The sequence below is a fragment of the Hyposmocoma kahamanoa genome, unplaced genomic scaffold (assembly GCF_003589595.1).
Source record: "Hyposmocoma kahamanoa isolate Upper Pololo Valley unplaced genomic scaffold, ASM358959v1 94, whole genome shotgun sequence".
NCBI classification, from domain to species: domain Eukaryota; kingdom Metazoa; phylum Arthropoda; class Insecta; order Lepidoptera; family Cosmopterigidae; genus Hyposmocoma; species Hyposmocoma kahamanoa.
This window is the reverse complement of record NW_020654878.1, coordinates 6,385,206-6,400,211: the sequence shown is the minus strand read 5'-3', so window position 1 is coordinate 6,400,211 and position 15,006 is coordinate 6,385,206. Positions and strand designations below refer to the sequence as shown.

The window sequence follows — 15,006 nt, the reverse complement described above, 5'->3', positions numbered from 1 at the left end:
GGGGAATCAGCTTTACGAAAACCAGATTTTCCTGAGAAGAATGAGTAAGAAAAGAACTTTAGGGGATTGAAAGCGTCACACTGTTTACACTCCTCTACTTCATACAACGAGTAGTAAGTACAGTTTAATCAATGTGAATCTGACTTTTATGTCTAATTCAGATATATTGTTTTTAGGTAAGCAAATTACACTTGAAATTGTTACATAGATTAAACTCTACTACTTATACGAATGAGCAGTATAGTTTTATCAATCAGGGCAATGTGTTATACGAAATTTCCCAATACGCAGATTCCCTAGAGGAAGAATAACTAAGAAACTTTCGGGGGTTCGTCTTTGTGAATAAACTTTTGTACATATTAATTATTCACAATATTGATTTCATAGATCGCGATCACTGCCATGGATTTTAGTCATACATAAACACAACCTATATACATCAACATAGCCCCGCACTAGGGAAACCCTGTGTCGCGGGTGCCATGGACACACACATAGACAACCACAAATTACACCCAAACTCACGAGAGAAATAAATGTAGGTCATACAAATATTTCTCCCGGCCCGGGAATCGAACCTGGGACCTCTGCGTGGCAGTCCGGCATGGTAACCGTTCGGCCACGGAGGCAGTTAGTGGTAATACTCCTAATAACCGGTGTAATAACTTTTAGTATAAAGGCCTTTTGACAATACTTTTAAATTTCATAAATGGCAAATTTTGAACATTAACCGGAATCTTATTATAGAAATGTTATACATTGCCCCTTTAATTTTTGACTTTGATCTTGTGACTGTGAAAATGACTTTACTTTTACTGTTTTATTCCTCAAAAATCAATTTTAAATAAAAAATAAAAAAAAACGTTATTTTAAATATACATTATATTTTCATAAATATGCAATGACGTTAGTATAAGAGTGACGTTAGTGTTTTTTTAAACTTTCAAAGACATTCCTGGGCTTGTTAACAAAGATTTTATAATAAAGAAATTAACAGTAAAAAACTAAAATAAAAAGATAACTTGTAGTCGAATTCCTAATCAAGTTCATTCTTTTTCAGATGATATAACATTCATAACTTCTATTTATGGCAACACAATGATCAAATGTGGAAATTATCACTTCACATTGCACAGCCGATGCAAACGGAATGGCGGACCGAGGAAGCGATGGATCTGCACTAAATGCTCTTGGAAATGTAAAGCTAGTATTACTATGATTGACGATATGGTAATCAAAATAAACAACAATCATAATCATTGATTCATCGTGGTTAAGTTTAAAGCTTGCCGCTTTTTGATGCTCGACGGCTATTAAATATAATGATTTCTACGTGGACAATGAGATGTATCTTCTACATTGTGATGTTATATTGAAAGATTAAACATGATAATATTGTTACATGTGATATAATTTATATTTATATTTTTAACGTGTCATATTTAAAACATGTCTATGGACAATAAATACCTTGTAGCAATAACGCATTTTTGTTTTGATAACCATTACATAAATCAGTTCATTGTTCCTTATTTTCAGACGTTATGGAGTTTATCACAAACGCTCGCGGAAACCCGATAATTAAATATGGTAATATTCATTTTAATATGGATAGCCGGTATAAAAACGCTCAAAAGAAACGATGGAGATGCTCAAAGCATTATCAAGGCTGCAAAGCAACCATTGTCACAATCGATGACAATCCGATAAATTGTAAAATGGAACACCAACATTGGTAAACAAAATTGTATTGGTTACAAACTACAGGGTACATTTGAAAACATTTTAATGGTTTACGCCATACCAAAAACTGAATATACTATGTGTGTATTATTTATTACAAGCAAATATAAACAGCTTAAAATATCCATAATATTTATTTCTTTTACTTATTATATTTCTTAAGATAATAATTTAAGACTCCAGGAATCATTTTCTGACTTATTTTCCCTGCAACTGCTTGATACGGCGATGTTCGTTATAAGGTTTTAATTACTGTATTTTTACATCGTAAAGGATGGGAAAATATTATTTATATTAGGATTTTTGTTTTTTTTTCGTGTTGTTTTTATTTTTTCAGGTACTTTTAAATTGACATGATATATCATGGACTAGGTTATACGGTGTGTCTCCGGCTTGCCCCCGCGGCGGAGAGGTATCCTAGGAGGATTTCTACACGAAAAAAAAGGTTACACGGTATGTACTTTCTCACCGTGTTTATCATTGTTAATGTTTGTACATCTGCACATTGCAGTTAACCTTTATTTATCGAGTTTTTATATTTAAAGATAATCTAAACAAAAAAATTTACTATAAATGGTGACATAAACATTGATTTAATTTCTTTTTAGGTCAAGTAACATTCTCGACCAACAATCGAGGCAACCGGAGCGTAAAGTATGGAGATTATAACTTCAACCTGGACAGAAGGGGAAAAGAAACTCCGAGGAAGAGGTGGATATGTAGCAATCATCATAAAGGCTGTAGAGCTCGTATTATCACTGTTGGCGATCGAGTGGCTAAAATTAATAATGAACACAATCATCGACCGTAATTTTTAATAACTAATTCTAAGATTTTTATATCAGTAGGTTTTTGTGTGTTCATATTAGGTTATGTTATTAAGTATGAAGTCTTACTGTATACTGATGTAGACCTAAAACTACTATTTAGCAGGAATTGTGCGTAACACGTGAACTTGTAGTATGAATTACTTGTGCATCATTTACACGAACAAATTATGGACGATTTTTAAATATACCTCACCGAAACTAGTGTGGTCGTGAAGTACAACTGTTTAATTTGAAACATTTTTCACACTTATAATTTATATCGGAATGTCGAAATAAAAGAATAATTTAATATTACACGATGTCCATTGCTTGATATAAAATGTCATTATGTTGGTTTTGTGATGAAACTCTAAAAATTTGTAATTAATTTTTAACCTGTATATTTTTTTTGCAGATGAATTAATATTCTATACAAATAATATTGGCTTAGAGGCAATGAAATGTGGTAACTACAACTTCACACTGGACAGTAGATACAAAAACAAAGTCAGGAAACGCTATATTTGCACGAAAGCAAGAAGTAGTTGTCGTGCCGTCATCACCACTATCGAAGACATGGTGATAAAATTCCATAATGTCCATAATCATTAGTTCTTTTTACGCATTTTCTACGTAATAAACTCGTAATCGGCCCAGAAGACGATTACGTGTTCTGAATACTAAAGGACTAGCTGGATGCAGTACTCTATGCCTACCAAGGTACCTGTATTTGCAATGGAAAAAAATGAAAAGTTTTCCATTCATTGAATAACACTTTGTTTTATTTTGTATTATTTCTCATTAAAAAAACAGTTTGCTTAATTTTTCTTTCATTGTGTAAGGTATACGTTTACGTTAGTTCTGGTTATTTTTTGTTTAACTTCTGTTTGTTTGTTTCACACTTATAATTAGCGTATATTTTTCCGTTTTTAGATGAAATAATATTCTCAACATCCTGGAAAGGTAATCCAATGGTAAAATGTGGAATGCACCGTTTTACTCTACATAGTAGTTACAAAAATGCTGTCAAGAAACGTTGGGTTTGTAGCAGCGCAAGGTATCAATGTAAATCATACATTGTTACCCACAACTATTCTTTAATTAAGTACTATAAAAATCACAATCATTAATACTATATACTTATAGCTACAAGTAACAGTATGTTATACGAGTACAAAGAGTCGTTTATGATCATATAGACGCAATTTACGTTATTGCAGAACGCAATGGAAGCAAATATTTGTTGTCATAGCGTAATGAACTATGTTATGTCAATTGTGTAAGGTAGCAACTGGGTACGAGCCAAAAAACTGGTCGCGCGTCTTCCGGAGAATTCTCGTGTAATTTGTACATTACATAATACACATAACGTTAATTATGCTGTGTATTGTTACAAAAGTTCGCTCCATTCTGTTCCGCGGCAATGTAAATTCACCCATGACATTTTCAATGAATACAATGATGTCGTGTTATTGTTTTATTTTTAGTTTTTGTTTTATAATTTTGTTATCTGTTAATCTACTCTTTCGGTATCTTTATATGAACTTTACTTTTACAATTCTTATATAATGGTCACATAAGGTAAATTTCCTTATTTTGTTAGGGTTGGAACTATAATATGTGCGGTATTCTTGTCATATTTGTTAAGCACATAGCAAACTTTTTCAGGAATTTAGGTGATGTTACAAGTATCAAATACCCCTGTTCATGTTATTGTTGGTTGTTGGTGGTGGATACGGTTTGTCATTGTCATTGTTGTTTTTTCTGCATGAGCCAATTTAAGCTCGCGACCCAAAATTGTTGTGTGCAAAATGTATGTCATCATTTAGGCTTAAGCGTTCTTAAATAAATGACCGATGCATTTAGTATAAAACGACGAATTCGGTGGCCCAATGGTTTGCACTGTGGGCGCTGGATGAGAATTTGGATCGGCTAGATGAGAAGAGAAACTTAACTAAATTGTAATTATTCATACAAAGATCGAACACTCAGAAAAATTTCCTTCGATCCGGCTGGATTCGAATTAACATCTTCTAGCAAACCGTGCTAGATGCTTTGCTAACTAAGCTACGGATCGAACCAGCGGACCTTTCGAATTTATGGTTTTTAACGATTTCTTTGCCGTAGCGCTATCTGTGAGAAATCTATTTCTTCATTCAGCCGGGTATCTTTACAGCTACCGGCAGTTGACAGTAGAGACATCTCTAGTCATCACTTTAATAATTGTAATGAAGTTCATTGAATGTCAGGATGTTTCACCATCATGATATTCAATTGTTTTTTGTGAAATTACAAATTTTTTATAATTATTAATTCAAAGATCGAATGCTCAGAAAAAATTCTTTCGATCCTATACTACATTGTTTCTTTTCTGGAGTGTTCTGAGTAGTACCCCAAAGTGAATTTCGTTTCTCTGGTGCTCATAGTATAGGAAATTGTCAGGTAACTAGTGAGGTTATTATATACTAATTATTAGGTTATATTGTGTTACTTTGTAACACAAAAATAAAGATGTAGTGTCTTGTTTGCAGATATAGAGTTCATGACGTCGATACGTGGTAACACAATGATCAAAATCGGATCCTATCATTTCAGTCTCCACAGCTGTCGAAGTTCTAGGAAACGATGGATATGCAGTAGGTCCTACAGTGGTTGTAGAGCATCTATTGTCACCATAGACAGTACTGTTTTGAAGTGTAACAACCATCACAACCATTAAAACCTATTCATTCGAAGAAGTATAGTGTTATTAATTTTAATAATGTGGACGCACCAATTGAATATTACAGTGAAAATTGATGTATTTATATGTATATCTTTTAATCGAATGTTATTTGTACGTATTAATAGTTTCTTTTCTGTTTAGGTGAATTGGTATTCATAACATCTAATAGAGGTAATACTATGATAAAGTACGGTGACAATCATTTTAGCCTGCATACTGGAAGTAAATCTGGGAATCGTCCCAAGAAACGGTGGGTCTGCGGAAAATGGAACAGCGGTTGTAGGGCCACCATTACCACCATAGGCAACATTATTATTAAGTGTCACGTCTTACATAACCATTAATGCTTCTTGTAAATAATAAAGAACTTCAAGTGCTGTGTCTTATGCTTCATTAAAATCATTATAAATTTTCATCATCATCATCATTATCATTTTCCTATTATAATATTATAGTCGGGACTTTCGCGTCACTTTGAAGTGGAGATTGAGATGGAGACAGTTTTGGCTATGCAAATATCTGAGCAACAACATTTCCATTTAATAACTTTTAATTTAATATATACATTGTTTACGGCACTGGAAGTGATAATTCCCGTTCAATTATCTGCAAATTGTACGGAAAAAATATTTTCCCGTTTTCTGAGCTTTCACACTCATTTCAGTGTATTCCAATATCTATTTTTAAAAGAAAAATTATCCATTTGCGTCATAATTTGAAAACGTGAAGTGATTTTTTCTCTAGTTGGCCATATAAATTTTGCGAAATCTTTCTTTTTCAAATTGAATCTAATAAAAAAATTGTTTTACAGATAAATTTATATTTACACAATCCATCAAGGGCCATAGAATAATTATGTGTGGCTACTACAGATTTGGGGAACATGGTTACTGTAAATCTCAAAGAAGAAAACGTTGGGTTTGTACGAGATGGTCAAGGGGCTGCAGAGCAAGCATTGTTACAATAGACGATGAAATATTAAAGTATAATAAAGTGCACAATCATTAATAATCATCGTTCATGTATTTCATTCTGACGTTCGTTAAATATTTCATGGAATAGAGGCAGAGAACATTGTTAATTTTCATAGTTCATGCGTCCTTTGTTTTGTTTGTCGTGTTGCTTTTATAATATTAAAACTTTTATTATAAATATTGTCTAGTGTCTTTTTATATTGTTACACTCGTTTTCCTACGTATCATTTACAATTTTGGAATGAAATGGTATTAATTGTAAAATACTTTAAGGTAAAACCTGTATCGTACCATTTGCCGTATCAATTTTTTTTCGGACATTGCTGTCCAAATCAAATGAAATTCATTATCATCGTCAATCAGTCAAATTCATTATCGTCGTCATCAATCCATTTGTACGCCCTACTGCTGGGCACGGATCTCCTCTCAGGGGAGGGTTTAGGCCATAGTATGTCTCGCTGACCCAATGTGGATTGAAGAGTTTACACGTTGTGAACCTTCTTGCCGTACCGGTTTCATCACGATGTTTCATTTCTCCGAAAAGCTCATGGTATACGAATATTTATGTTCCGAGAACCTCCGAAATGGGAGCCCGGAGCTCTACTTGAAAGGTGGTACGCAAACCATTAGGTTACCACGGTTTTATTTTTTGGTTTACAAAATTATAGTTTCATTTTGATGTTTGACTACGCTTCAAAACAATCCAAAATTGAATGTGACTTACGTAACAGAGATAGCAGGGCTTAATTTTAACATTCTCTACAATAACATAGAAACATTTATTTCAAACTATCAATATTATTATTTGCTATTTAAAATACAAAGTTGGAGGATAATAATGATCGTCATTATTACAAGAATAAATAAGGATTAGAATAAAAACGATAAGATAACATAACCAAATGGCAAGCATATAAGTCACAAGCATAGATATTTAGTACCTGTATAACGTCGCTTAATATTATATAAAAAAAAGAAATATATATATAATATAATATATAAATATAATTATATAACCTTTTAAAACACATTCGTGTACGCACTTGAATTGTGCATCGAATAAAAGCGATTTTAATTTATTTATCTGGTTAAAATTGTGTACTAGCGTTTTCTCTTTCGAGGTCCGTAATTAAAAAAGGTGACGTTTTTTTAGATTTCCGTAAAGCATTCCTTTCGAATTTTTATTATGATTTAAAAATATTTCTTTTAGATAAAATCATATTCACACAATCCTCGACAGGCCATAGAATTATTCTCTGTGGGAACTACAAGTTTGGTGAACACGCTGACAATAAATGTCGTAGTAAGTTTCTAAAGAAACGTTGGATTTGCACCAGATGGTCAAGGGGTTGCAGAGCAAGCATTGTTACACTCGAAAATGAAATTTTAAAATATAATACAGTGCATAATCATTAAAAAATCTTCAAGTGTATTTATCCATATGTATTTGAAGTTCTTGCATATTTCATAAAAAATTACGTCGCAATAAATTCATAAAAACATTTGGAAAAAGTTGTGAATTTTATTTAAAATTGTTTGATATGAATGTTGTATACAATTATGATTAGATTAAATTTTTTTTTATAATATTTAGTGACGGGACGAGCATGTCGTGCACCCGATGGTAAGCTACACGTCTGTCCAAAACAGTTGCAGTCACTACCACTACGCCCGTCACCCTGAGACATAAGTTGACAAGTCCCATGTGCCTTTAATTTCACCAGCAGCACACTTACCCTTAAAAACCGGAACACAGTAATGCTGACATTACTGCTTGGCAGCAGAAATAGGCAAGGTGGCACTATTACCCTGGACGATGATGTTAGGTTTAAAATGTTACATTATGCAATTATGACAATGACACCAATTGCATGGCCTTAAATTAGGGGATTCCCTGCATTGTGAGTATCAGACCAACACAACTGGCCCTAACATTTGACCCTTACCTATGATTGGCCCATAACTAATCTCGGGTCGGGAGAAATATTTGTATGGTCTACATTTATTTCTCTCGTGAGTATGGGTGTAATTTGTGGTTGCCTATGTGTGTGCGGAGCTATAAGTGTGTGCGTTATTACACGTTTTTGTACGTCTTTTATTATTTTATTATTATTATATGTATTTTTGTACAGCGCGACTTGTTCATCCCGTCACTATTGATATTATAAAAAAAAAAATATTTTGTGCTATTAGAGTGTGACGTAGTAAGTATACTACACTTACTACGTCACAAGGGAATTCACTACCCAAAACAACCAGAGCCGAGCCAGTTTAGAATAATTAATTTTTCAAATTGACAACGGGATAGTGCGGACCGTTGTTGGGCCACCGAGGTTGTCTAGTAGTTCTGAGTATTATTTGTAGTCTGTTATTTATTGATGTACCATATGTATATACAAATCAAGTTTGTTGTCTTGTTAAATACATTGCTTTTTATTGTTATTAATACCTAAGAGAGTTTAAAAAAATATATTTTCATTTGTTTATTTTCTACAGGCGATAATAAAGTTGTATTTGTGGAATCAAGTAGAGGACACATTAACATTCAAATTGGACATTATCGTTATTGTGAACATAGTAATAATAAACATAGACCGGGACCGAAAAAACGATGGACCTGCGTTTCGAAAACTGCTGGTTGCAAGGCCACCGTCATCACCGTTGACAATTATGTAGTTAAAACTACGCACACGCATAACCATTAATATTTATTTGATTTTAACGTAAACATAGTGACTGTGAGATTATGTGCCTTGATTCTTGAGAAAAATGTGGATAGGACATAAGATATACATTCGAAATTATTCTAGAGAATTTGATGTTTTCCTATATATTGTATATTTTATAGATATATTATGCACCTTATTTACGACTTTACTAATTGAGTCTTTGAACTTCCTGAATTTCTTAGTTAAATGTTCTATGGGTTCTTTTATTTTTTAAAGTAAAGCATTGTGTTAAGCATGTTGTCCAACTGATATACAAAGTTCATGTTAAATTTGGTATAACTGGTTTCGATCTCTTTCGCCATATATTTGTTATCTCTTTTCAGACAAAATATTTTGTACAAATAATCGAGGAAACATAATGTTAATAGGTACACTAGGGTTATCGTTCTCCGCACTTAGTAAAAAAAATACGCTGAAAAGGGGTGGATTTTTTATCAAATTGCTGTAGTCAAATACATCAATTATCATAATCGTTAATGATACATTCACCATCAATCTTCCTTTACCTTATTCACAGTACTGTAAATAATTTTACAATTACTAAATAAAAATTCATAAAATTGTTATTATTTGGAAAAATTAGCTCCATTAAAAATTAGGTTTACAATTGTTCTGACATGTGTTTCCTTTACGTTTTTTGTACAAACTCTACTTATTTTGGCCTAACTTTTTGTTATATCTAAGTCATATTAATTAAAATAGTTTTTTAAATGTATCTATTTTTTTAATCTCCTAATCTAACGTTACACTTGCTCGTTTACTTATTTACAAATGGATGATGTTTTACACAACAACAACCAAAGACGAAAAACAAAATATTAATGCACGAATAATTAATACAAAAACCATTAACTGTATGGTATCTAGTTTGTTCGTTACACAATTGATTATACTGTATATACTAATGCGTTACGTACTGACATTGGAAATTGAGCCTTATAGATTTGTTTCAATTCTGTCAAGATTACTTTAACACTTCTCCTTACACCGATTATAAACCTTTTCACAGTTCAACTCGTGTTCGGATCATCTAAGCGAGGAAACAGAGTAATAGAGTACGGTCAGTATAGGTTCTGCGAACACAGTGACAACAAACGCCATCAAGGGCCTAAGAAGCGATGGATATGTATCAAAACTTACACCGGGTGTAGAGCTTCCATTATCACCATTGATGATGTGGTTATTAATTGCAAAAATGTTCATAATCATTAATCACTTAATGGTCTATTTTTTCTGTAAAATATGATGAGACATTTCAATTTTGTGGATTATTGGTATTTTTTTAATGTTTTTAGTGAAAACATGCTCCGAATATATCGTCCGTGTTTTGTAGAAAGCGCCATTTCGAAAAGTTTTTCAACGCAGCATATTATAGTTTTGACGACTATTTTAAAATATTTGTCCTGTTTTTGAATTTAAGAATTTACTTTTAAAACTTAAAGATATTTAAAAACCGGAATTGAATTTTAAATCATGACGTAAATATTTTAAAACCGTCGTGAAAAACTAAAATATGCTTCCCTGAAATTTTTCGAAATGATGCATTCGCCCTTTCTACAAAACACCGACAATAATGTATAATTAATTATATGCACAGCACGCACGTATTTTGAGCGTAAAATCGTACTTAAAAAGAACCACCCCGTACTAAAAAAGCAAATTGAAACAGGGTAAAATGTTCATACAGCATATATTTAGAATTCCGACCGTGGATCGTTTTGAAGTGGACATTTTGAAATTAAAGCGATGTTGCTTATAATCAATGATTTCTGATGAATCGAATGAATAGATCGTCTATATAGTCTTTTTGCATTATAGATACAGTCGGCACTAAAATATTCTGAATCAATATTAACCAATTACATCTACACGTTTATTAAAAAATCAAACTTATTGCAATATGTTACGGTTTTCATTGTTTTTATTGAGTTGGCAAATTTTTCTTTATCCTTTTCTTAGCACTAACTCAAAAAATTTTAATCGATTCAATAAGATTCATTTTTAATTACAGAGATATTAACGTTTTACACAAACAAACGAGGGAACCAAATATTAATACACGATGGATACCGTTATTTTGAACATAGTAACAATAAATACAGGAATACCTTGAAGAAAAGATGGATTTGTGGCAAAATACGATCCAACCGATGCCGCGCCTGTCTTTTTATTATTGATGGACGAATTGTCAAATATAGTAAGCAACATAATCATCCATCGAACATTATATAATTGAAGGTGTTAAATCATCTTCTGGATGTGAATTTCATCTTTGAAGTTTGTTAATATTGCTTCAGAAAACGTAGTTCTAATAGGAATTAGGTTTTTAATCGACACGATTAAAGCTTTTTTGGAATCATATTTTGCTCATTCTTGTATTTATTGATTTATTCGTTATTTGCCTATAATTACTTGTTTATGTATTGACTTAAATTTATTTCCCCTGGAACGCAGGTAGAGTTCAAAAATACATGTAACCAAATATAATAGAAAAGTAAAGCGATACCACTTATTAATCACATTATTTTTTTTATTTTAATTCACCTGTGTATTACTTAAATGTTTATATTTTGAAATTTGTTTTAGGAGTTCCATCTTTGTGTTTCAATTATAGTGATGATCATTGGCCCGATCAAAAGTGCAGATAACGACTCGTTTTGCGATTTTAACTCTTTATACATTTTTTCGGAATGGGTCTCCTTATACTCTTTACAAACTTTTTGCAGATCAACCAGTGTTTGTGCCATCTGCCCGAGGGAACAGACTAATCAAGTACGGTCCGCATAGTTTCCGTGAACACAGTGACAATAAACGCCAGACAGGCCCTAAAAAGCGGTGGGTGTGCAGTAAAACTCACGTCGGATGTAGGGCGTCCATTATCACCTTCGATGATCATGTTATTAAGCACAATAATGTACATAATCATTAAAGCTTTTTCATTAAAATTTCGGTATGGTGCATAACATCCATGTTTTTGTATTCCATTTGTAATTATTGTATTTCATTTTAATGTTGATGCACTCTGAAAAATTGTCTACACATAATGACTATGAAAGGTTTGTTACAAATTTATTGCCATTGCGACCAACCATTATTGATGAGGTATCAGTAAGTGCATGTCGCTTACCTGTGGTTCTGTGTACGCATATACGAGTTTTCGAGTCCACGTCAAGCAAGAACGTCGTTTTTCTGTCTATGCTTTACGTCTGAAGCCGCCTGCATTTGACGGTGTCTCTCCGTCATCAACTGTAAGAGGTCCGGATTTTTGCTTGTCGCATTTTGCTTGTCAACGCCCTATGGTCCTGCCCTTCTGTCTTCGAGTTCTAGCTGGACCGCAGAGGCCGCCAGTCTCGTGCTTTGCGGTCTCCGTATTATCACCTCCACCCACACACGCTTCCTATACCACTCACTCAACTCTGCCACTCTTCAATACTCAGGTTTACCGTTTTCTTTCTTCGTTTCCGCTCAATTTTTATTTAGAAATGTTAAAAATTTTACTTTTATTCTTTGTTTTAGTTGCTAACTTTCGCTTAGTATGCCTTCGTGACAAACCTTGAAAATTAATTTGTTGTTAACTTATATTACATTGAGATCTAGAGTCGCAGATGCGACATATGTCCGGCAGTGGACGTCTTTTGGCTGAAATGATGGTACCTGTTTCAACAAAATGCACTGAGACAGTACAACCATAACATAATATAACGTAATCAAATAATTATGGGAAGTTTTTTTAACACTACATGACTTAATTAAATAAGTGAAATTTGTAAATACGAGTAGTGCGTCTATGCACAATGGTTTTCTTTATACTTTTCTAAACACTAACTCAAAAAATAGAACTCGTTACAATGAGATTATTTTTTTATTCCAGATATATTAACGTTTTATACAAACAAACGAGGGAACCAATTATTAATACACAATGGATTCCGTTATTTTGAACATAGTAGTAATAAATACAAGAATACATTGAAGAAAAGGTGGATTTGTGGCAAAGTACGATCTAATCGATGCCGCGCCGGTCTTCATATTTTGGAAGGACATATTGTCAAATATGTCAATGAACATAATCATCCATCGACCACGTCATAAATTCAAAATGTTACCTCACTTTCTGGATGTGAATTTCATATCTATGAAGAAATATATTGCTTCAGAAAACTTAGTTCTGGTAGGTTTTAATGGACGCGATTAGAGTTTGTTTTGGAATCGTATTTTGCTCATTCTTATTATTGTTTGTTTCGTTACTTGTTCATGTATTAAATTCGTTTACCTAACGGGACACAAGTAGAGCTTAAAAATACGTGCAACAAACAGAATTGAAGAGTAAAGTCGATACTACTTGTTAATTATATATATATATATAAACTTTTTATATTTTAATTGATCGTTTTATTACTTAAATGTTGTATAAGTATGTCAAAAAACCGAGTGATTTTGAAAACCGATTCAGTCGGTTTTTAATTTTCGGTTAGGTAGTTACTCGATTTTTTCAGATATTTTTGTATTGTCACTGAACAATTCATTGAAAGTGTTAGAAACCTAAAAATAAATTTTAGTAACAGTAGTTTCCTTGTAAAAGAGTTCGTTTAGGAAAGTACTGCCACCTTACCTATTTCTGCCGCCAAGCAGTAATGCGAGCATTACTTCGTTCCGGTTTGGAAGGCACCACCCTTACGGTGCTAGTAAAATTACAGGCACATGAGACTTGTCAACTTATGTGTCAAGGTGACGGGCGTAGTGGCAGTATATCAGAGATCTTTGCGATTTAAAGCTCTGAGAGCACTGCAGCTGTTATGCAGTGTCTTACCAGACGCGCGACTTGTCGTTGCGTCACTTAGTATTATTATAAAATAAAAGAAATGAAGTCAGTTTTTTATTTTTGCCATTTATAGAATTTACGTCTAGTGAGACCAATCAACTTCTCGAATTATATAATAAATAAACAAATTAACAACAGCACAATATTTTAAAATAAACATGCATATTTAGAGTAAAACAATTAAACATCTTTGTTTTCAGTCTGATTCTTCATAGTGTTACTAGCTTTAGGTTTGAAAATATCATATTCGAAATAACGATTACTTAATTAGATTGATAAATTAACTTTTTGTATTTCTTTGAAAAGCTTGCAGGTCTCTATTATGTTTTTAAATTGATGTCTTTCGAATACCAAATGTTTGCTTGCTAATTACTCATTTTTTTCTTAATTTTAGTTAACAATTATACTTCAAACATTTTACAATCTTTGCACCTAATCATAAAATCCCCTGAATCTAGCGACTGAGTCGCTAAAACGGCGACGCTGCACAAGAAGTCAAACAACAAAGTTTTCTTTAATGTTGTTGGTTTACTGTTCGCACTCCTCGCTTGCCCCTCGCTACCCAAAAGGATACCCGCCCCCGTCTCGCAGACGCTATCGCTGTACTGTAGTCAGGTACCCGAGTTGCTAGCATTTAGTTTGTGTCTATTTAACTGTATTTATCACGGTACGATAATATTATGAATTACGAAAACTTATTGAGTTCTTAGGTTTTCGCGATTGTTACACATAGGAAATGAAACCATTTTTCCTGATTTAAATCGCGTATGTTTAATTACATTTTTATTGAATTGATATTCAATTATTTGTTGTGAAATTATTCCACTAGTTTGTTATAAGTATTAATACAAAGATCGAACACTCAGAAAAAATCGCGTATATTTGTTTTTTCAAACAAACCGACGTTTCGGGCCCTTTACAGGTCCCATGGTCACGGTTGACTGAGGTGGTACTGTCTTCAACCAGTTATATCTAATATTGATGCAAACCACCCTATTTTTTCACTATAGTTACAATAGTTATTAATTAAATACCTTATTTTAATTTTACAAAGAAAACATTCCAATTTACGCTATATTAAGTTTTAACAATTATTTTATCGAATGAATTTTTATTAAGTTCAATTTATTATTAATTATTAATAGAAATTAGAATAAACTAAAACATATTAATTAGTACTGTCTTATGTCTGTTTGGGATTTTT

At 32.6% G+C, this 15,006-nt stretch overlaps 1 protein-coding gene across 33 annotated transcripts in view; it reads left to right on the top strand.

The window, feature by feature from the left end:
- LOC113237741 (modifier of mdg4) overlaps nucleotides 1–15,006 on the top strand; it is a 563,531-nt gene that overhangs the window by 101,241 nt on the left and 447,284 nt on the right. The window contains exon 5 of one of the 33 annotated variants that reach the window (XM_026474361.1): nucleotides 11,707–11,924. The exons of the other annotated variants lie outside the window; for them this stretch is intronic. Coding sequence (XP_026330146.1) covers nucleotides 11,707–11,909 — 203 coding nt within the window. The 3' untranslated portion in view covers nucleotides 11,910–11,924. Of the gene's footprint in view, nucleotides 1–11,706; nucleotides 11,925–15,006 lie in introns of those variants that run through there. 33 annotated transcript variants of the gene reach the window in all.